This window comes from Hylobates moloch, unplaced genomic scaffold, assembly GCF_009828535.3.
Source record: "Hylobates moloch isolate HMO894 unplaced genomic scaffold, HMol_V3 SCAFFOLD_10, whole genome shotgun sequence".
Classification (NCBI taxonomy): Eukaryota; Metazoa; Chordata; class Mammalia; order Primates; family Hylobatidae; genus Hylobates; species Hylobates moloch.
Genome location: NW_026652285.1, coordinates 34,453,892 through 34,474,138, shown reverse-complemented (window position 1 = coordinate 34,474,138; position 20,247 = coordinate 34,453,892). Strand labels below are relative to the sequence as shown.

At 52.5% G+C, this 20,247-nt stretch overlaps 1 protein-coding gene and 1 non-coding gene across 2 annotated transcripts in view; both read left to right on the top strand.

Moving 5' to 3' along the window:
• SHB (SH2 domain containing adaptor protein B) overlaps window positions 1–20,247 on the top strand; it is a 159,843-nt gene that overhangs the window by 125,674 nt on the left and 13,922 nt on the right. Inside the window, exon 5 of the mRNA XM_032164202.2 lies at window positions 4,026–4,145. Within this exon, the coding sequence (XP_032020093.1) occupies window positions 4,026–4,145 (120 nt within the window). The remainder of the gene's footprint in view (window positions 1–4,025; window positions 4,146–20,247) is intronic.
• On the top strand, window positions 16,605–16,666 carry LOC116476005 (U7 small nuclear RNA). Its single transcript, XR_004250085.1, has one exon. It is a non-coding gene; the product is annotated as a U7 small nuclear RNA (small nuclear RNA).

Here is a 20,247-nt window from a genome sequence, read left to right as displayed (position 1 = left end):
TTCTCCTCGAAACTTGCCCCTCCCCCAGCTTCCGCACCTCCATAAACGGTGTCACATCTAACTAGTTATGGCTCAAGCCACAAACCCGTCATCATTTTGATTCCTTTTTTTGCCGGACACCAGCATCTGTTGCTTTACCAGATTCTGCCAGTGCTCCCTCCAAAGTACCACCAGAATCCATCATTCCTCCATCTCCGCAGCCACCTGCCATGTGAACTACTTCACTAGCATCCTAACTTGTCTCCTCTGGCCCCTCCTCACGCCAACCTGACTGACCATCTGTAAGATTTCCCAGGGCAAGTAACATCTCTTAAAACTCTTATTGCTGTGGATGAAATCAAACTTCTCCTCCTGGGCAGAAGAACTGGGCCTACCTCCTGCCCGCTGCTCACAGTGCCTGGACCATTCTTGCCGCCTTTCTGCTCTGTGAGCACCGCAAGCGCATTCCTACCTCAGGACCTTTGCACTTGCTGCCTGTTTTGCAGAGATGTTTTCTTTGGCTCTTCACGATTGGCTCCTTCTCATGTTCTCAGGCCACATGTCATCTCCTCAGGGGCCTCCCCTGCCCATTCATTTCTAAGCAGGCATCTCATCCAACCCCAGTCACTGCCTTATCGTAACCCCAAGATGCCTGCATAACCCTTGTCACTATTTGGAATTGTTTCCTGTATCTCTCTGTTGACTCTCCCTCTCCCTCCATCAGCCCCGTGAGATCAAGGATATAGTGAGTGGTGAGTAAATTAAATACTGGATGAGCTCATGGGTATTGGCTGGGGTGAAGGATGATAGTTGAGTCTCCCTAATCCCCCTGGTTCTGACCTGACTGGCCAACCCCACGAGGTCCAGCCCATCCCTGAGATGACCTCCTGCCTGGATTCTCTTTCCAAGTGAAGCAAGGCCTTTCTGGGCCCAACAGTTGGCTGTAGCCCCCCACAGGACTGCCCAGCCCAGCCTGACTCCTGGTCTCCAGCCTCATGCTGACAGGCTGGCCAGTGCCGGCCCAGCCCCCAGATCCAGCACCCTCTGCTCCTTCTCTCCCCTGCCCTTGCCTCTGTGTGGAGCAGTCAGGGAAGGGACTGGTAGCTTATCCTGTTAACCACCTGGGATTCCCCTTAACAAGAATCCAGAGGCCATGCCCCGCGCTCAGAGCAGGGCTTGCTGGTGAGCTCAGGGAGGGTAGACGGCCCGCAGCACCTCCCCAGAGACCACTTCTAGGCCTTTCCCTGAGGACAGCTCAGCTTCAAATGGCTGGGACTTGCTTTCCTAGTAAAACGTTTTTGTCAGCCCACTGAGGGTGTGTTACACAGTGAAATCTCCCAGAGGACAGCCTTCCCAAGCCTGTTAACTCTTACTTCCGAAGCCAATGCCGTCTTTGTTTCTCCTGATTACAGCCATGTAGCCTTTCTAAAGCATAACATGGGCCTTCATGTCTCAAGAAATGTTTTACTTGTGGTGTTTTCATTGTGGCAACCCATGCATCCCCCAACTTCACGTTCCTCTTTACATATTTCTCTGTACCTTTAGAAAGAAAGGGTCTGTGGTCTGCATGCTCTTCCTGCCTTCTCCCCTGGAAAGTCTCCCCTCCAGATGTCCAGCTTGGTGGCCACCGCCTGGACCATCCACCACTTGGCCACATTCCCAATGGACAAGGACACTCACATTTACTCTCCAGTCCTTGACTTTAAAGTTGATTTTTTTTCTTAGGGTTTTAGTTTTGCTGTGGCCACTGCTACTAACTATTGAGCTCTGCCTCATGAGTGGCGGGAATTGCATGGGGATGGGCGGTTTGGGTTTTTCTCTGAGGAGAATGTCAGTGCCGGAACTCTCAGAGGCACAGTTTGCAGGACACTCTAAGACAGGCACCAGGAGGCAGCATCCCCACTTGCACCTGGAAGTGTAAAATGCAGCCTCTGGATGGGCAGGGGCCTGCAACCATTGTAGGTGGGGATGTCACCACGCAGTCTGCAAGGGCATTCTCTTTCTGCTAATGCTGCAGCTGCCGTCGATTAAGACTCGCCCCACATCAGGCTCTACGTTAGCCCTTCCTGCAGGGCCACTTGTTACATTCCCACAACCCAAGAGAGGTTGGCATGATCCTCGCTTAATAGAAGCCGCCTGGTCAGTGGCTTGCCTGGCCAGTGGGCAGCAGAGCCACCATTCGGAGCAGCATCCATGTCTCTGTGGGCAAAGCACACTCCAGCCACGGTACCGCCCAGTGCCTCTGCCTCTCCTGGCTGAGTCTCACCCCCTCCACTACCACGCAGAGACCATCATGTAAACAGGAATGTATTTTGAGTGTGTCCACTCATGGGCAGTGAGGATCTTTATTCTTCCAGTCATGAAAATCAGTGAGCCAGACATGGCGGTGTGTGCCTATAGGCCCACTACTTGGGAGGCCGAGGCAGGAGGATCCCTTGAGCCCAGGAGTTTAAGGCTGCAGTGAGCCATGATCACACCACTGCACTTCAGTCAGGGCAATAGAGTGAAAACCTGTCTCTAAAAACCAAAAAAAAAAAAAACACACACACACAACACACACACAAGGAAAATCAGGCCAGATGCAATGGCTCACGCCTGTAATCCTGACACTTCGGGAGGGGGGGTGGGAGGATCACTTGAGCTCAGGAATTCGAGATTAGCCTGGGCAACATAGTAAGACCCTGTCTCTAGAAAAAATTTAAAAATAGCCAGGCGTGGTGGCACGCACCTGTAGTCTCAGCTACTCTGGAGGCTGAGGGTGGGGGGGATTGCTTGAGCCCTGGAGTTTGAGGCAGCAGTGAGCTATGATCGTGCCACAGCACTCCAGCCTGGGTGACAGGGTGAGACCCTGTCTCAAAAAAAAGAAAGAAAAGCATTGCTCCCATTTCCTCCTCTGATGGGAGATGGGAGATGAGTCGGGCCCTCTGCATAGCACTCCTCCCTTCAGATTCTGCCGCCTGCCCTCCTCTGGCATGCATGGCGTCTGGGAGCAGTAATTGGGCTGGGATTCCCACATGCCCAAGTGGTGCTAGAGCCGTCTGGCAGGAGCATGGACAGCTACCTCACTGCCCACCATCCATGTCTGCACACATCCCTGAGTCAGAGCGTGGCCCTCCCATCAGCACCCTCTGATGGTTTCCATGTTGCTCAAACAGAGAAAAGCCCCTGCTGCAGCCCCATTTCGGGACCTCTTGCCCACCCCTTCCCCTTGCTGCCTCTGTCCATGCTGGCCCCTAGCTGTTTCCAGAACACTCTAGGCAGCCTTCTGCCTTGGCCTTCACTGCTGATTTGTCTACCAAGAAAGCTCCTCTCTGGCTTCCCTCCTTGCCTCTGCAGGTCTGCACTGAAATGTCACTTTTTTTTCTTTCTTCTTTTTTTCTTTTCTTTTTTTTTTTTCTTTTTTGAGATGGAGTCTTGCTGTGTCTTCCAGGCTGGAGTGCAGTGGCGTGATCTCAACTCACTGCAACCTCCACCTCCCAGGTTCAAGTTATTCTCCAGCCTCAGCCTCCTGAGTAGCTGGGATTACAGGCACCCACCACCACGCCCGGCTAATTTTTGTATTTTTAGTAGAGATGGGGTTTCACCATGTTGGCCAGACTGGTTTTGAACTCCTGACCTCAGGTGATCTACCCGCCTCAGCCTCCCAAAGCGCTGAGATTATAGGCGTGAGCCACCTCACCTTGAGAAGGCTTCCCTGGCCACCCTGCCTGAAATAGTCCCTCACCAGCCCCCAGCTGCATGAGCCTATGCCACTTCATCTCCATGGTGGCTGTCCTCACACTGTGTGCTCTGTGTTGACTTGAGTGTTTGTGGCCTGACTCCCTGCACCAGAGCATAAGCTTCCCGTGAAAAGAGACTGGGTTTTGTTCACTGTGCTCTCCCCAGGACCCGGCAGCAGCAGGCGGGCGGTGGGTACCCATGGAATGAACCAGTGCATGCCTGCTTGTATAGGGAGGCTCTCTGTGGGTGCTGAGTCTCCCAAGGCAGGTCAGGGCCATGGGAATCTCATCGCGCTGGGCTCTGAGCACTCTCTGCCCTCTCCACAGATGGTATCATGGAGCCATCAGCAGAGGAGATGCCGAGAACCTGCTGCGACTCTGCAAGGAGTGTAGCTACCTTGTCCGGAACAGCCAGACCAGCAAGCATGACTACTCCCTCTCCCTGAGGTGAGTGCCGCCCCAAGCACCCACAGCCCTCCTCGGCAGCCTCTGCAAGTGCAGCCGGCCGCCATGTCTGTGGCAGAAAGACCCGCCAATGTCCCCTGGGAAACTTGCCAGCACACGTTATTTCAAGCCTGGGTTTTTCAATTGGATCCTATTCTCCTGGGATACAGAGGAGTTTTTACGTTTGCCGTTGCTGCCCTTCCAGAAGATGAGGGGCCTTCTCCTAGGATTTTATATTAACTATCCAAGAAAGCTTTCACATCTGCTGTGAGCCCGGGTGGTACGAAGCTCCTAGCTTGCCTCATCCCGCTCTCAAAGCCCACGACGACGGTCCTTTGATTTTTTTGAGGAACGTATCGTCGCCAATTTGCAGATGAGTAAACAGGCTCACGGAGGGCGGTGTGGCTGGCCCAAGTGGCTGGGCCAGGACTTGTGACCAGCCCGTGACTCTCTGCCACTGTGAGCGTGACCCTTTCCTAGCGCTCTGGCTTGCAGTTTGGGTGGGCCTGAGTTTGGGTGTCGCACAAAGTCTAGGAGGAGCACTGGGAAGAGCTGGTGTTACTGCCTGTCGCAGCTTTGGAAACTCTTCAGGTCTTTCTGACTCATGAGGCATTTCTGTCAGGATGGCAGGCCCAGAAATAAGAAAAGCATGTTTTAGTTGGGTGCTATTGCTGGACGGGACCCAAAAGAATGCCTAAACCCATTTTACAGAAAAACTGAGGTCCAGAGAAAGGAGGGATTTGCCAAGGACACATAGAGAGCTGGTGACATAATTGGGGTGTAAACCCAGGCTCTTCAGCCAGCACAGACCCTGCAGAAGCAGTGAAGCCCTCTGCCTGGCATCCTCTCTGTCCCACTTACTGCTGTTAGAGGCCGTGGGAGGGAGAGCAGACCTTTAGGGACATGTCTGTCAGGAGAGCTCACACACATGCCGGCCCTGTAGACAGAGGCTTCAGTAAAACCAGGGAAGGTGAAACTGGCCTGTGTTCTGTGCTCACGACTGACCCCTCCCCCCACACCTTCTGGGCTTTGCCCTGAGAGGGACAGTGACAAACTGCAGAGTCAGGAGGGCGGCAGGCATGGGCAGAGGCAGGCAGGGCAAGGCACACAGGCTCTGGGAGTCCACCTAGAGAAGAGAGAGCATGTGGACACAGGGTGGGGACCATGCATCTCTCAAGGACTGTCAGGGCAGAGGGAGCCGATGTGCAGACAGGGGACTTGTGGGCAGACGATGCATAGACAGATGCCAGCTCTGCAAGAGGAAAAGTTTCCTAACAGCCAGAGCAGATCAAGAATTAGAGCTACCCAAGCTGACTCAAGATAGTGAGCCTGTCATCACTAGGGGAATAAGACCAAAGGCTGGACCACCACCTAACCAGAGAGGATGCAGAGGGAACTTTTAGCCCAGCGGGTAGGGCACTCAAGACAAACAAGAAATAGGTACCTTGCTCTTCTCCAGGCTGCTGGTGCCTGCGTAATTGGTTGTCTGCCATCAGACCTGATGGCTGAAAGAATCGGGTCGGTTATGGCAGCCGAGGAAAGTTCAATATGCTAAACTGCAACTGGGGCCGGGCAGAAGGTGGCCAAAGCCAGAGGAGCAGAATTGGACTGAGGAGAGGACAGCGGCAGGGGGGCGTGCACACCACCAGGCATGCTGATGAGGCCATCAAGGTGAATGGCACTCTTCTGGGCTGTGAGAGGTAAAGGAGGCAGGTGGCATCAGCGACAGGACTCAGTGTCACCAGCCTTCCCTGCATACTGGGCTTCCTCAGTGCTCCAGGGCCTCTCTGGGGCACTGGTCATTTGGGGTTATCACTCTGTCTCCCTTCCCATCTGTCTCTGAGTTCCTCAGTGAACCTCATTCCTCCTGGAATCCCCGTGGCTGGGGGCCTGGCCTGGAGGGGCCTTCACGAAAGGATCAGGGAGGACGGGACAGAGCACTCCATGCCAAGCTGGGCCGTTCATCCTAGAGGACCAGAGCCCCATCAGCTGCTCCAGCTTCCTGTTCATCCAGGCAGAGGTGGGGAAGCGCTGAGCCCTTGAACTGAGGGCCTGCCTGGCTGACACTGGGTCCCTGTGGTGACTCCAGCGCAGACCTGCTTTCGAGGGAACAGCAGCCTATTGAGTACCCAGGATGTGCCAGGGCTGAGGTCCCAACCAGGGAGCACACAAGGAACCTAGACCCAGTGGCAGAAATAATAGCACCAGCTGTCTCCTGCAGAATATGTTTCTCAATCCCCTATGCAGCGTACCCTCAGTTACAAAAGCAGACCCAGATGCCAGCTCACAGTGGGGCTCAGAGGGCCAGGAGCGTCATTTCCCCTCCTCGCTGGGGTGTGCCATTCCCTAGAGGGTAGGACCACCCTTGACGACACATTGATTCTGCCCTCACAGCGTAGGCATGTAGTCCCAAGGGCCCGGCTGTGTTTGGTGGGGAAGGCAGGGGACAGGCCTCATGCCAGGCCTCCTGCACTCACTGGCCTTGTGGCCTTGGCCAGTCACGCCATAGGGGCCTCAGTGTCCTCATCTGTGCACTGCATATGGCAATGAGCTGCTGACAGACAGTGTTCCCAGCCCAGACAGTGCTGTGTCAGTGTTATCTAGTGTGATTCCCATTACCCTGCCCCTGTTACCTGGGGCCAGCCCTGCAGTTTGATTGAAGTCCATTTTTAAGAGCCACAGGAAGGACCCATTGTCCAGAATTCTGGATAGGAGTCCTGTCCTGCCACTCGCTGGTCCCTGTGTGACCAAGTTTCTTCCCCTACATCTGTCCAGTGGGGAGTTGGGCTTTGATGGGCTCTAAGGCCACCTCCACCAATGACATCAGGGGTTCTCTAACTCTCCCCATGTCCCCATCTGTGGGCTGGACCACCTGCCCCTCCCAGGTGAGGGGAGGTGGTGGAGGGAGACTGGGAAGGCAGCCCAGCAGCCTGTACCATCAGACTCTGTGTTTGCCTTCCTGCACCCGTCCCGTGGACCTCATTATCAGGAACTGTCATTTGGGTGACCCACCTGAGCCCAGAGGAGCTGGAGGTGAGGTCTAGTTTTGCATGCAGATCTAGAGGCATTAGATCACCACCTCCAAAGGCCGGGGTTGTTCTTACCTGCCCAGCTTTCCCCTGAAGAATGCCAGAATTAGGGAGGTGGGCTAGGCTAGGCATCCTATAGCCGAGCCAGGCAGCCACTCAGGGGAGATGAACTTGCTTCCCAGAGGAGCTCCAGCTCCTGGTGACCAGTCCAGCTGCTGGTTGGGGAGCAACGCCCTGGAATGAATCACCTCAACCGCAAGGGGAACTGTCCTGGTACTGCATGTCTTGGCTGCCTGGAGCAAGCACCATCTTTGCCAGCCACCAGGTGAAGGGCCTGATCTCTCAAATACTCATGGCCTGCCTGGCAGGGGCGGGTGGGGAATGGCATTCCTGACACTGTCAGGAGCTTGGTGCAAATTGACATTGGAATTCCAGCTATGCTGGTTATCCGCCTCTGGCCATTTTCATGTGAGTTTGTCCTGCCCTGAGGGTGTTCTAGGGTGAAGAAAGGATCTGGGGGAGTTCAGCCTCAGAGGACACTCCGTGCATCCTTCCCTCAGCAGATATTTTTCAGAGCCCTCTGTACCAGCCACTGGGCTAGGCATCAGAGAGAGTCCAGAGGTGAGAACAGTCAGGCCCAGCCTCCAGGGGCTCAGCCTGGCCAGGCCAGCCTGTGTCTTGTTGTACACAGGTCTGCACAGGGGGTCTTGGGAGTCCAGAGCTGGCATATGGGTGGGCAGTCCCTGCCACAGAGAGTCAGGAGAAGCTGCAGGGAGAAGGCTGCACCTGAGCCTTCAAGAGAAGGCAGGTGTTCCCCAGACAGGGACGGCTAGCAGGGCAGCTCAGGTAGAGGGGACGGCCCAGGCAGAGCCATGGAGGTGCAGGAGAGCCTTGGCGGGTCTCGGGGGCTCCCAGAAGAGTTGAGATGCAGTTATCAGTGATGGGGCCACTGATGTGCAGGTTGCACTCACCGGGGTCCTGCTGCGAGGCATTTTCTTCCTCATCTTAGGATGGGGGAAGCTGAATACCTGCCAGGGTCCACAGCAGAGCCAAGACTGGAGTGGAGGCCATGGGACTCCCAGCCATGTCCTCCCATCTCCTCCTTACACTCAGTCGAAAGGTCTTCCAACGTCAAACCTAGAAGTGTTTGAGACCCATTTACTCCAGTCCCTTTGCTTCATGGGTGGGGAAACCGACACCCAGAAGGGATTCAGGGTTGATGTAAGGCTGCCCGGCTGGCAGCTGACCACTAACCACAGAGATAGTGACAGCTTCCCACTGTGACCAGACAGGTCCCTGGATCAGCCCAAGCTGCCACCTGTCTGCATCCCACCCCCCAACTTTCTGCACTTGCAGTGACCCACGGTGGCACCTGCACACCTCATCACATCTCAGAGCCCCCTCCATGGCAGGGGCCCCCACTGTGAATCGTCTTCAGCGGTTCTGCCTGATTGCTCTTGAACACTTTCCTTATCCCCTCCTGCCTGCAGAACTCTCCCCCTTGGCTGCCTGCCAACCCATTGACCTGGCACCCACCACTGGCCCCTGGATACTCTCACTCCAGCCTCAGGGAGCAAAGGGTTGAGCTGAGAAATCGGCAAGAAAATGTCAAACTCTTAACACAGTTTCCTGTCTCTGGAAAGGCTGGCAGTGGAGGAAGGGATGAAAAGCCTTGGAAAAAATCTCATTAAAAGGCTTTTCAGGCACTTTGGCCTGCGAAGGAGTCTTCGCAAGTTCTGGTTTGGTGAGTTTTTGCAAAGGAATGTGGACAAGATGAGCGAAGGACTTCAAAGACTGGGGGACTTGTAGCTGGGAGCAGACAGCAGGGAGGCGGGGTGAGTGCTGTGGCCTCCAGTTCTGCTGGGCAGGCTCTGCCCTCATGGAGCAGGGATCCTGTGTGACCCTTGGGAAGGGGCACTGAGTGGCACCTCTGAGGCCTCTGCAGTCAGCAGCTTTGACAAGGACCCAGCCCCTGCTTGGTTGAGGTGGTGAGAGTCCCAAAGCCAGTGGAGGTAATGGCTGCATACAGTCCTTATGGAGGGACCTTTGGCTTTCTAATCCCCGAAGACAAATTGCCCGGCATCTTGCAAATGTGACCTAAGAAGATGCCTCTGGGGTCTGGCCTGTTTCCATCATGCTGTGGCACTTGGTTGTTCGCAGCCTCTCCAGCCCAGCCCGTGAGCTCTGCCCCGTCCAGTGCCAGTTATTGAATGAGCTGCAGCCCTGCAGGAGCTCACAGCCCGACAAGGAAAGGAAGACACTTATACCTGTAACTCACAGAGAATGTGTTGAGGGCTGCCCGAAGCAGAAAGTACTCTCTGTGAAAGTTTCCAGGCTGTTAAAGAGGGAAGGAACCAGGAAGGGGAATGTAAAGGATAAGCAGGTCTTAGACCCATGGACAGGCGAGAAAAGGCAGGCTGCAGAGAGAATGGGCCCAGAGACAGGGCAGTGCGGAGCTTGCATAAGAACAACAAATGACATTCATCTGAGCCCAAGAGAGGTGTAGCCCTGATCACCAGGTGGAGGGGTCGGGGCTTTACCTGTGAGGCAGCAGGGAGTCCTCAAGGTTTGAAGCAGGATGCAGTGCTATTGTCAGGGCTGTATTCTAGAACCATGAGTGAACTAGGGGGCCCATGAGTACTGGTGAGGAGGGACGCAGCTTCTGCCTGCCCATCCCCCCAATGATCCCCCCCTTCCCTGCCATGTCCCTACACATGCCACGTGAACTGGCACAGACCGAGAGCTGGGGAGGGGCCTGATGTAGGAGTCCAGAAGGCGAACAGCATGTGGGCAGGCATCCCAGGAGACCGAGGCCACCCTTTTCAAGATGGAGAGGAACAACACAGGTTCTGCAGTCAGATACCTGAATCCAAGTCCCACTTCCGTCTCTTTCCCCGCACCCGATGCTAGGCAAGGTACTGCACCTTCCTGAGCATCACAGGATGCTTGCCTCAGCAAGAAGAAGACTTGGCAGATAAGCCCTACACGCAGATGGTGCTCAGTACACGCCAGTCTCTGCTTCTCCCAGCTTTTCCAGAGCCTTCAGAAATCACCATGGAAGCAGCAGAGTGGACAGAGCCCTGGGTGAGTCCAGGCTGTCCTTGCTGCACTAGGTGACTTGGGCAGGTATCTGGCAGGTATCTTCTCCACTTGCATCGATAAAATGAGGGTCTGGGGTCTGTTGTTGTTGTTGTTGTTGTTGTTGTTGTTTGAGACGGAGTCTCGCTCTGTCGCCCAGGCTGGAGTGCAGTGGCGCGATCTCGGCTCACTGCAAGCTCCGCCTCCCGGGTTCACGCCATTCTCCTGCCTCAGCCTCTCCAAGTAGCTGGGACTACAGGCGCCCGCCACCACGCCCGGCTAATTTTTTGTATTTTTAGTAGAGACAGGGTTTCACCGTGGTCTCGATCTCCTGACCTCGTGATCCGCCCGCCTCGGCCTCCCAAAGTGCTGGGATTACAAGCGTGAGCCACCGCACCCGGCCTGGGGTCTGATTAATAAACTTGCTTCCAGTTTAAGGGTTCCATGACTAGACCACTTTCCTCTCAGTCCAAGGATGGCAGGAAGGTTCCCATCTCCTCCAAGGAGGGGAGGAGGAGCAGGACATTATCAAGAACTTGCCTCTTGTCCTTCAGATTGCTTGATGACATCTGTTTGTATCTGGCTTAGAGCAGCTGGGTTCGTGTTGACTGCTGGGTACTCAGTCTTCAACCGGCAAATACCTCCGGCAGCTCCGGAGGAGGTCGGGTGGGTGTAACAGGGCCAAGAAGAGCTGAGGAGCAATGGGGGTGCATGGCAGTTAGGGTTGTTTTTCTTTTGTCTGTCCCTTCATTGATTAATATAGCAAAGGAGAGAGTTTTCAAACAGTAGGCATGTCTGGGTCCAGGCAGGCAAGTGATTAATCTTAGTTTGTTGCTGCTGACAGCTAGGAGCAAGAAATAATAAAGGTTTGGGGGCGGGTGGGAGTGGGGATATGAGGAAAGGCTGCTCTCCCGTCATCTATCAGCAGGGAGCAAGGTTCCACTTCCTTCTGCCATCCAAGCATCCCCTTGTTGGGTTAACATCTGAGACTCGACACTTAGCTCCATGGTGGTTGCGTGCTCCCATGTGTGAGCCACCAGGGCGGTCCCTGCAAGGCCACAGTGGGACCTCCCTGGCCATTGTTGAGTTCCCTGCACAGCCCCAGCATACCTGAATACCTGACAGTGGACTTAGTCGGTCACTGTGTTCCCCAGCCAGGCCCTTGCAGGGATGATGAAGCCTTTTAAGAGCAAACTTCAGGGAAGGCAGGTGTGTGCAGCTCGGGTACAGTACTGCTCGCCTCGGGACCCCCACACTGCTCAGCTGTGGTTGCAGGGGCCCTGAGCTCCTGGCCATGTGCCCCATGACTCCCCCAACAGAGGGAGCTCTGCATAGTGGTGAAGACAATGGCTCTGGATCTTGGCTTAGGCTGTTGAAACCCAGCTCCACCAAATACTAACAGGGTAGTGTTGGGCAAAGGGACTGAACATCTCTGAGCCTTGGTTTTCTCATCTATAAAATGGGTTTCACAGGTGTATTAATGAAGAGACAATATATGTGAAGTGCTTAGCATATGCCCCAGCATATAGTGAGTGCTCTATCAGTGGTAGCTCAAATATCTTTATTATAGACCTCAGAGAGCCACAGTTTGTTGGGGAAAGAGCTCGGTGTGGCCCAGTGCATTGCAAATTGTCTGGGTTCAACCTGGAAGTCTCCATCTGTGCCCACATCCACTGTCCTTTACGATGATGGGTTCTAGATTTTATGTGGCCACAGCTGGAAAGTATGCTGGAGAATCTCACAGAGCTGGAGTCCAATCCAGGCTACCCTCTTCCTGGATAACCTGTCTTGAACCTCTCACCTCTCTTGCACTCTGTACATTGTGCTTTGGTGTGACCTTGGATGAGTGAGTGAACTTCTCTGACCTCCTAGTTGCTCATCAGGAGCTGGAGATGATGACCACTCAACAGGTATCCTTTTTTATCACCATGCTGCTGCCCCTCCAGCTCTCCTGCCCATCTTCGGAACTTGTGGTCTGGCCTCCTCATCTCATAGGGAAGCATGTTGGCAGCCAGTCAAGGTAGCAGCTCCAGGAGTACCCTGAGCAGAAATCTTGGGGTTTAGGGAACAGAAAGAGACTTTTTCCATTTTCTGGTCCAATATCTTGAATAAGTGGAGATACTGAGGCCCAGAAAGAGGAAGAAGCTTGCCTGCCTCTGGCTTTCCCAGCAGGCCCTGTTTGCTAGCAGCATTTGAGCCAGCCTGAGTCAGGGCAGCAGGGGTGGTGGAGGAAGAGGGGGTCTATCTCTTTGCTCTTATCACATGGAGGATTTCATGTCCTTTCAGGGCTGATGGAGGAAAAATGAACTTTCTGCTCAATTAGCGTGCTTCGTGTTTTCTCCTTCTAAAAGGTTTAAAAGAAATGCCACAATTAGAAGCAGCTGCTGTAGGCAAAACAGAGACTCCTCAAACGCTCTTTGCAGAGAACTAAATGAGAACGGTGAACTTTAGAATGTGCAGATGCCTTGCAGGATAAGAGAGTGCACCATTGAGAGGACACTGTGAGGAATATTAGATGACATTTGCCTTTTTTCAGAATTACTGAGAAAATGTGCCCTGCTGGTGGTAAAACATTGCCAAGGATGCCACCCTCAACATTAGACTGGCACCTCTCCTGTACTCCGAGCCTGGTGCTTTGGTGATTCTGGCTCGGTAGGGGTGGAGAGTGTAGGAACAGCCCTGGGCCTATGCCCAGGAGACCTCCTAGCTCTGCCTCTGACAAGTTATGGTATCCCAAACTAGTCACCATGATTTGCACCCTTCCTTTCTGAAGGGTTCAGACAGACCCTAGTTTGAGTTCTGCCTATTCTCTGAGCCCTCTGTTTACTGTCTAGTGCAGCAAGTGTAAATCCTGCCCCACCACCTGCTCTGGGCTGCTGTAACATGTCAGTAAGGTGATACGGGTCAGCATGCCCAGCACAGGGCCTGATATTTGGGAACAGCCAGCTTTCACACTGTGATAGTATGTTTGAGAAGAGTAGCAACCATTGCCATCATTTTTACAGATAAACTGGTGTTCACATTATGTCACAGTTAATGAGTAAAGAGATGAGATTGCAACACAGCTCGAGGCCTCTTTCTACCTTGTGGGGTCTCCCGCAATAGAAACACCCCCATTCCTCTCCAGCAGGCACTGAGAAGCCCAGCCAATGGCCAACCAGGTCTCTGGACCTAAACTGGATTTTCTGACAGGACCTGTGACCATGAGCCCTGTGCCCAGCATTTCTCAGACACCTTTCCCCAGGCAGTGGTGACATGGAGAAAGCCCAGAGACCTGAAACCAGAGGGGCTGGTTCTGAGTGGCTATAAACCAACAGTGTCAGCATCCATGACCCAACGGGAGGAGTCTAGCTTCTTCTCTGGGTCCAGCCCTCAAGCAGCTGTGAAGAAAGTGCAACTCATTGCTCCTACTTTACGAAAGAGGAAACAGAGGCTCAAAGGGGTTTAGGAACCTAAGGCCATGTTGTCAGGGAGGGGCAGAGGCTGAGCCTGCCCAGCTCCTGGACCACTGTTCTTTCCTGACCCTTCTCAGCCATTTGCTCCAGCTAAGCTTAGAAGTTCTCCGTTTGCACTCAGGTGCTAGGCTGATGATGCTGAGACTGTCTGGTAGCAAAGTAGGAGGCCAAGGCCAACTCAGAGGGGCCAGTGGCAGGCGGCCTACATAGCTGATGAGAGAGAAGTTTAGGAAGCTCTATCTGGCCCTGGGTGTGTGATAGATCAGGAGCGAAGGTCTAGGGCAGTAGGAGTAGAAAAGAGAGGTGTGTGGAGGTAGAATTGATGAGAGGGAGGAGGAATGAGGAGTCAAGGACCACATCCAGATTTCGGAGCAGCTGGGTGGATAGTGGCACTCCTGGCTGCAACGTAGACCTGGAAAAGACCCAGGAAAACAGAATCCCTGCAGCTCAGCTTCCCGCTTCCCACTGCTGCCTAAAATGCAGAGGCAAGAGGTGCTTGCACTCATTCTGCCTCACTCTGCCAGTTCACGGCCCAGTGCACCACCCCCCAACCTGGCAGTGCCAGACGTGCCCGTCACCAGGCTGGGGTTCCCTCCCTGGACTGCTGCGTCTCCCCTCTGAGCCAGGGATGCAGCACTACCCTTTGTTTTACCGGAGCTCGTTGGTCTTCTCCAGCGTCTGAGCAGCCCCGATTACATTTCCAGCCGGTTTTTAATTGTCTCATATCAGCCCACATAAATCTGCCTGTGCGGCTCCGCCACCAGGGAAGCATTCCGACTGCCCGTCCGTCTCCAGGAAACCTCCTGTGCCCCAGGACAGTTGCCTTCTGAGGCACTGGGTGGTCTCTCCAAATGAGAAAAACATCTCTTTCCAATCACATTTCTAACATCTTGTTAATTTGAATTATTTAACAATATTTTTTGCAAAAGCCATCTGGGAATGAGTTGGTTGGCGACTTGCGAGAAGGCCTACAGGGTGCTGCAGGGAAGGCCACGAGGACAGCTGCAGACGTCACATCTGCCATCAGTGAAAGGGTGGCTGCATGGAGAGGAAGGCTGTGATCAGCAGCCCGGGGATTACAGCCTGAATCCCACCATTCCTACCAGCCAGGAGGTCACCAGTGAGTCACTTCCCGTCTCAGCCTCTCAGCCCTGAGGCCCAGATTTGCAATGGCAGCGGAAGCTCTTGTAAACTCTGAGAGGCTGCACAGATGCAGGTAGGGTCGTTTATAGAACCTTTGTGCTGTAGGGGCTTATTTTACTGATAGCTGGGTAAGCAATGCCAAGGCCCCACAGGAAACATGATTGGCCCTTACCTAGAGGCATTTGGTGGGGCTTGAAGCAACTAACTTCACATGGTAAAATCCCAGTGTTAAGGCAGGGCCTGACTGTTCCCCAGACCTCTGGGGAGTCAGAGCCCAAAGGGAGTTGAATCATCCAGGTCAAGACCCTGGTGGGGTCAACTGAGGCACAGGAAGGCAAGAGGACCTTCCTGCGGTCCTGTGGAAGGCTGCTGGTAGAGCCCCCAGAGTCCCAGCTCCCACCCCAGGGTTATCACCCTATGGAGCCCCGTAAGCACTGTATTTTCTTTTTTTTCTTTTTTTTTTTTTGAGAAGGAGTCTCGCTCTTTCACCCAGGCTGGAGTCTGGAGTGCAGTGGCGCGATCTCGGCTCAATGCAGGCTCCATTCCCCGGGGTTCACGCCATTCTCCTGCCTCAGCCTCCTGCGTAGCTGGGACTACAGGCGCCCGCCACCTCGCCCGGCTAATTTTTTTGTATTTTTTAGTAGAGACGGGGTTTCACCGTGTTAACCAGGATGGTCTCGATCTCCTGACCTCGTGATCCGCCTCGGCCTCCCAAAGTGCTGGGATTACAGGCGTGAGCCACCGCGCCCGGCCAAGCACTGTATTTTCTTCTCTCATTTTCTCCACAGACATTGTCAGTACTTGAGGCAGATTTATAAAATCAGACGTCAAATTTTATAGCCCTCGTCTTCACTCCCGCAGTTCAAATGCTAGGGCTATAAAATGAGGTTTTGTTGTGTGTGCGGCACACTCGCACGCGCCCTTGCCCTCTGTTGGAGCAGAGGCTGTTCCATCCGCGGGTCTGTGTCTTGCACCTGCTCTTCTCTAGGAAGCTCCCCTGTGAGCAGCCTCCATCCTCCTTCCAGCACGAGTGTTTTCTGCCACTTTAAATAATGCTTTGCTTTTTTTTTTTTTTCTTATCTTTTTAAAGATTATTTCACCCAAGAGGAATATCAGAAACAATTGGGTTTGGCAAAGCCAGCTTATTACAAATGCTTTAATTAAAACCATTTTTTTCATTTTAATTTTATTTTTGCCATTTCCTTTGGAAAATCCACACTCTGCTTATGGCCTCAGGCAGCTTGGAGATCCCCCTGCCACGTTTTAAGCACAGGCTTTCAGGGCAGGGCTTATAGACAAGTCAGGAGCGTGGCTTTCACCACTGAGCTCTTATCGTGCCCTGGGCTGTCAGCTGGGTGAGGAGACAAAGACATGTCAGACTCTAAGCTCACAGTCTAGACAAGGAGACAGGACGGTAGGGAAGTACTGTGATGGACAGAGGTGTGGCAGAAGACAAAGCGCGGGAGGAAGAAAGTGTGACTAGGGGCATCTTGGAAGTCTTCCTGGAGGAGGGGCCAGTTGAGGAGGACTTCAGATGTTAAGATGTTTGAGAGGAGAAAACTGGGGAAGTTATGGGGAAGCAACAGCGAAGTACAAGGACATTTAGGTTGGAGATGAGAGGAAAGGCCTATGCAGTGTAAGTCCCAACTTGGCTAGGGTGGCCGGCTGTTCAGTTTTCCCTTGGAAGTGACAGAGCCTCTCTCTGTTTTGTAAAATGTCACCCAGTTTTTGTTTCCAGGTTAAAACTGAGGTGCATAAAATGTTACAGCTCTTCTAGAATTTGTCTAGCAGATTTTCCAGTTTTTACTAGAAACCCCCCCAGTAAAAAATCTAGGTACATAAACCCTGGGACCTTGCTTTCTAAATTTGCTGTCTAACATCTGATTTTGACCCTCAGAGTTGTAGCGTGAAATGATTTGTCATCTGCTAGGAACCTTTCTTGGCTGAGCATTCCTTTGGGAATGTGTCTTTCGGTCTCAACACCCCAGAGGGCCTGGCACATGATAGATACCCAGGAAACATTTGGAGATTATATTCAGGAGAAAAATAATCACAACATTCAAAATGAGCCATGATTGTAATAAAATCAGATTACAAAGGTCAGCCCAGTCGGTAGCCATATATCACATGCATGTACGCGTGTGTGGGAAAAATATAGGAAGGCACTATGCCAAATTGTGATTAACCACTATCTGTGCTGATGAAATGGCAGGTTTTTATCTTCTTTTTATTTTAGATTTGTGTTTTCTGGATTTTCCACAGTGAATCTCTTTTATAATGGTGTTTTTTTTTGTTTTTTGAGACAGAGTCCCACTCTGTCGCCCAGGCTGGAGTGCAATGGCGCTATCTCGGCTCACGGCAACCTCCGCCTCTCAAGTTCAAGCAATTCTCCTGCCTTGGCCTCCAGAGTAGCTGGGATTACAGGTGTGCACCACCACACCCAGCTAATTTTTGTATTTTTTTTTTGTTTTTAATAGAGACGTGGTTTCACCATGTTGGTCAGGCTGGTCTCGAACTCCTGACCTCAGGTGATCTGCCTTCTTTGGCCTCCTAAAGTTGCCGGGCCTATAATAGAGATTTTTTTTTTTCCTTTAACGAGGCAGAGCAGGAAGCTCATTGGCTTTGGAGTTAGAAAACGCATTTCTGGTTCCAGATCTGTCTTGAGCTTTTCTTTGTGACTTCTCTGTGCCTCAGTTATTTGGGGGTACTCTAATTGGCTCAAGAGAAAGAGCATAGAGTATCATAGCTAAGAAGGTAGACCACCTGGAGCCAGAATCCCTCCCTGGTCCAGATCTCGATTCTGCGTCTTACTAGCTGTGTGGCCTCCATTTCTGCATCTGTACAATGGGGAGAGTAGTAGTTCCTACATCTCAGGATTGTTGTGAGGCATAAATGCAGTCGTGGTCCAGGACCACGATTTTGTACATTCTGCAGCCCCAGTCAGCTCTCTCTGATTCCCCACAGCAACCTCACTTTACGCTGAAGGAGACAGACTCAGAGAGATGAGGGGCTCACCTGTGGCCACACCAGTGCTCTACATCCCATCCCTCCATCCCTTCAACAACTCCCCACCACCTCCCAGTCTGCCAGAGAGCAAGCCGTGTGCCCATCATTTCCTCCTGGCACTAAAGGCGTATGCCCCACCGAGGCCGAGCACAACCTCGCAGGGAGAAACGCACTTGCACGGTGCTGGGCAGGCTTCTCTTAGCTCCTGGTATAGCTTGAACAGGCGTCTGCAGAGTGTTCTCAGAGGCAGGAAGAATGATGCCAGTAACAGTGATTAGAAACTCGAGGCAGTGTAGGATTCTGACACATCGGTGGTAAGATGACTGAGGCAGCAAATGCAGGAGATGGTGTGACCCTGACACCCACATTTTAGACTCACAGTCTCCAAATATTCGCATAACTCCATGTCGAGTTCAGATTTTCAGGCTAGGAAAATACATTTTCCTGTTCTGAATTGTTCCAACCCTAACCAAAATGTCATCTCTGAAGAAGCTAGGTTGCCTGTTTTACTTCTGTGGGAGCTGTGTTTTCAGGAAGCAGTCAGTTCCTATAGTAAGTAACTTTGTGGAACTCAGTTACTTGCAGACGTGCAGGGGGAAAAAAAACAGCAGTAATTAATGTGGTCAAACCCAAGCCAAATAATAAAATGAAACCTTTGTTGTCTGTCAAGGCAGAAATCAATTTCATTAGGGAGCAAAGAGCCAGAGATTTAATTTTGAGAAAATTCTCCACCCTGTAGAAAGAGGTTGTCAAGAAGTTCCAGAATGAATGTCCAACATGAGAAGATTTGCCCCCCCAGAACCCCGACTATGAAGAGCTGACAGTGACCTTTCAACGTTCCATTTCCAAACCTTCCAAGTGTGGCCAAAGCCAGTGGGCTTTTGCTTCTTAAAATTCTTGGACCCAGCTGTACACGGTGGCTCACGCCTGTAGTCCTAGCACTTTGGGAGGCCAAGGCAGGAGGATCGCTTGAGCCTAGGAGTTCAATACCAGCCTGGGCAACATAGTGAGATGTGTTCTCTACAAAAGAAAAAAATGAATTAGCTGGGCATGGTGGCTCACACCTGTAATCTTAAACTACTCAGGAGGCTGAGGCAGGAGGATCACTTAAGCCCAGGAGTTAGAGGTTCCAGTGAGCTATGAATGTGCCACTGCACTCCAGCCTGGGCAACAAAGCAAGACCCCCATCCCTTCCCACCACAGAAAAGCTCTCGGCCCTATGCCCCTTTTGGGGTGGTCAAGAGATGAGTATTACTATACCTGATGACATTTGCATGTCAGTAAGACCCTGTCTCTTGGGACTTGGGAGGGGCTGGAAGAGGGAGGGACTCAGGAGGTCCACAGACCCCAAAAAGGAGTTCAACTGAAGCTCAGGAGTGTCTGTGTTAATGACGGAGTTGTGTCTGACCAGCAGGGCTGATGGCCAAGCTGGACAGACCCCACAGGACCCTGTTTAGTTGCTGGCTCCCGCTGTGTGACTGCCTGGGGAATGGGCAGCAGAAATGACCAGGATGGGAAAGGACAGGAAATTCTGCCCCAGGGGGAAAGCTGGAAAAGAGCAGCCTGGGTCTTCCTGTCTCTGAGGGACCTTCGCAGGGCAGAAGCAGTGGCCTTGGCCTTGGCCTGCAGGAGCTAGAGCTCGGAGCTGGGCTAACCTCAGCAAGCTGTAGTTAGCCGCATTTCAGCTCAGGACATGGAAGAACTTAACCATGGGCAAAGCTGTCTGTTTGGAAGGGGTTGTCTTGGTGGGGAATGAGCTCTCTGGTGATGGTGGTAAGTAGCAAAGCTGGACAGTAAATATTGCACATATTACAGAGGAGTTTCCATCATCAGATGGAGCTAGAATGATGGTTCTCAAACTTGAACATGCATCAGAATCTCTTAGAGGGTGAGTTTAAAACAGATTTTGGTTGCAAAGAGACCCAGGGGGCCACAGGCTTAATAAGTAAGTCTCTGGGTACTGGTGGATGTTCTAGGAAACACTTGAATAAACTTTTTTAAAAACCTCCGCTCCTCTTCCAGCCCTGGGGCTCTGGGGTGTCTGTAATGAAGGGGAGTCCTTTCGTTTAATATCCTTCCTTCCCATGTTGTGTGAGCATCTCCTATGTGCCAAGCTTCAAAGGTTGTCTCTTCATCATGTAGATGGGGGAACCAAGGCCTGAGAAGGCAGAAGCCAGGACCCCAACACCCACTTCTGAGCTCTTTACTTAGCTTGCAGTGGACTTCAGGGAACATTGTAAACTATTCTCCATTTCACAGATGAAGAAACTGAGGCCTAGATTCCCAAGGACTGTTGGGAGTTTTTCCACCAGGAACCACGGTCATTCATATAGTTTGCAAAAGGTCCTTGGCAGGGTTTCTGGGTGGTTCCCAGTCAACCAGATGCCTTTGAAA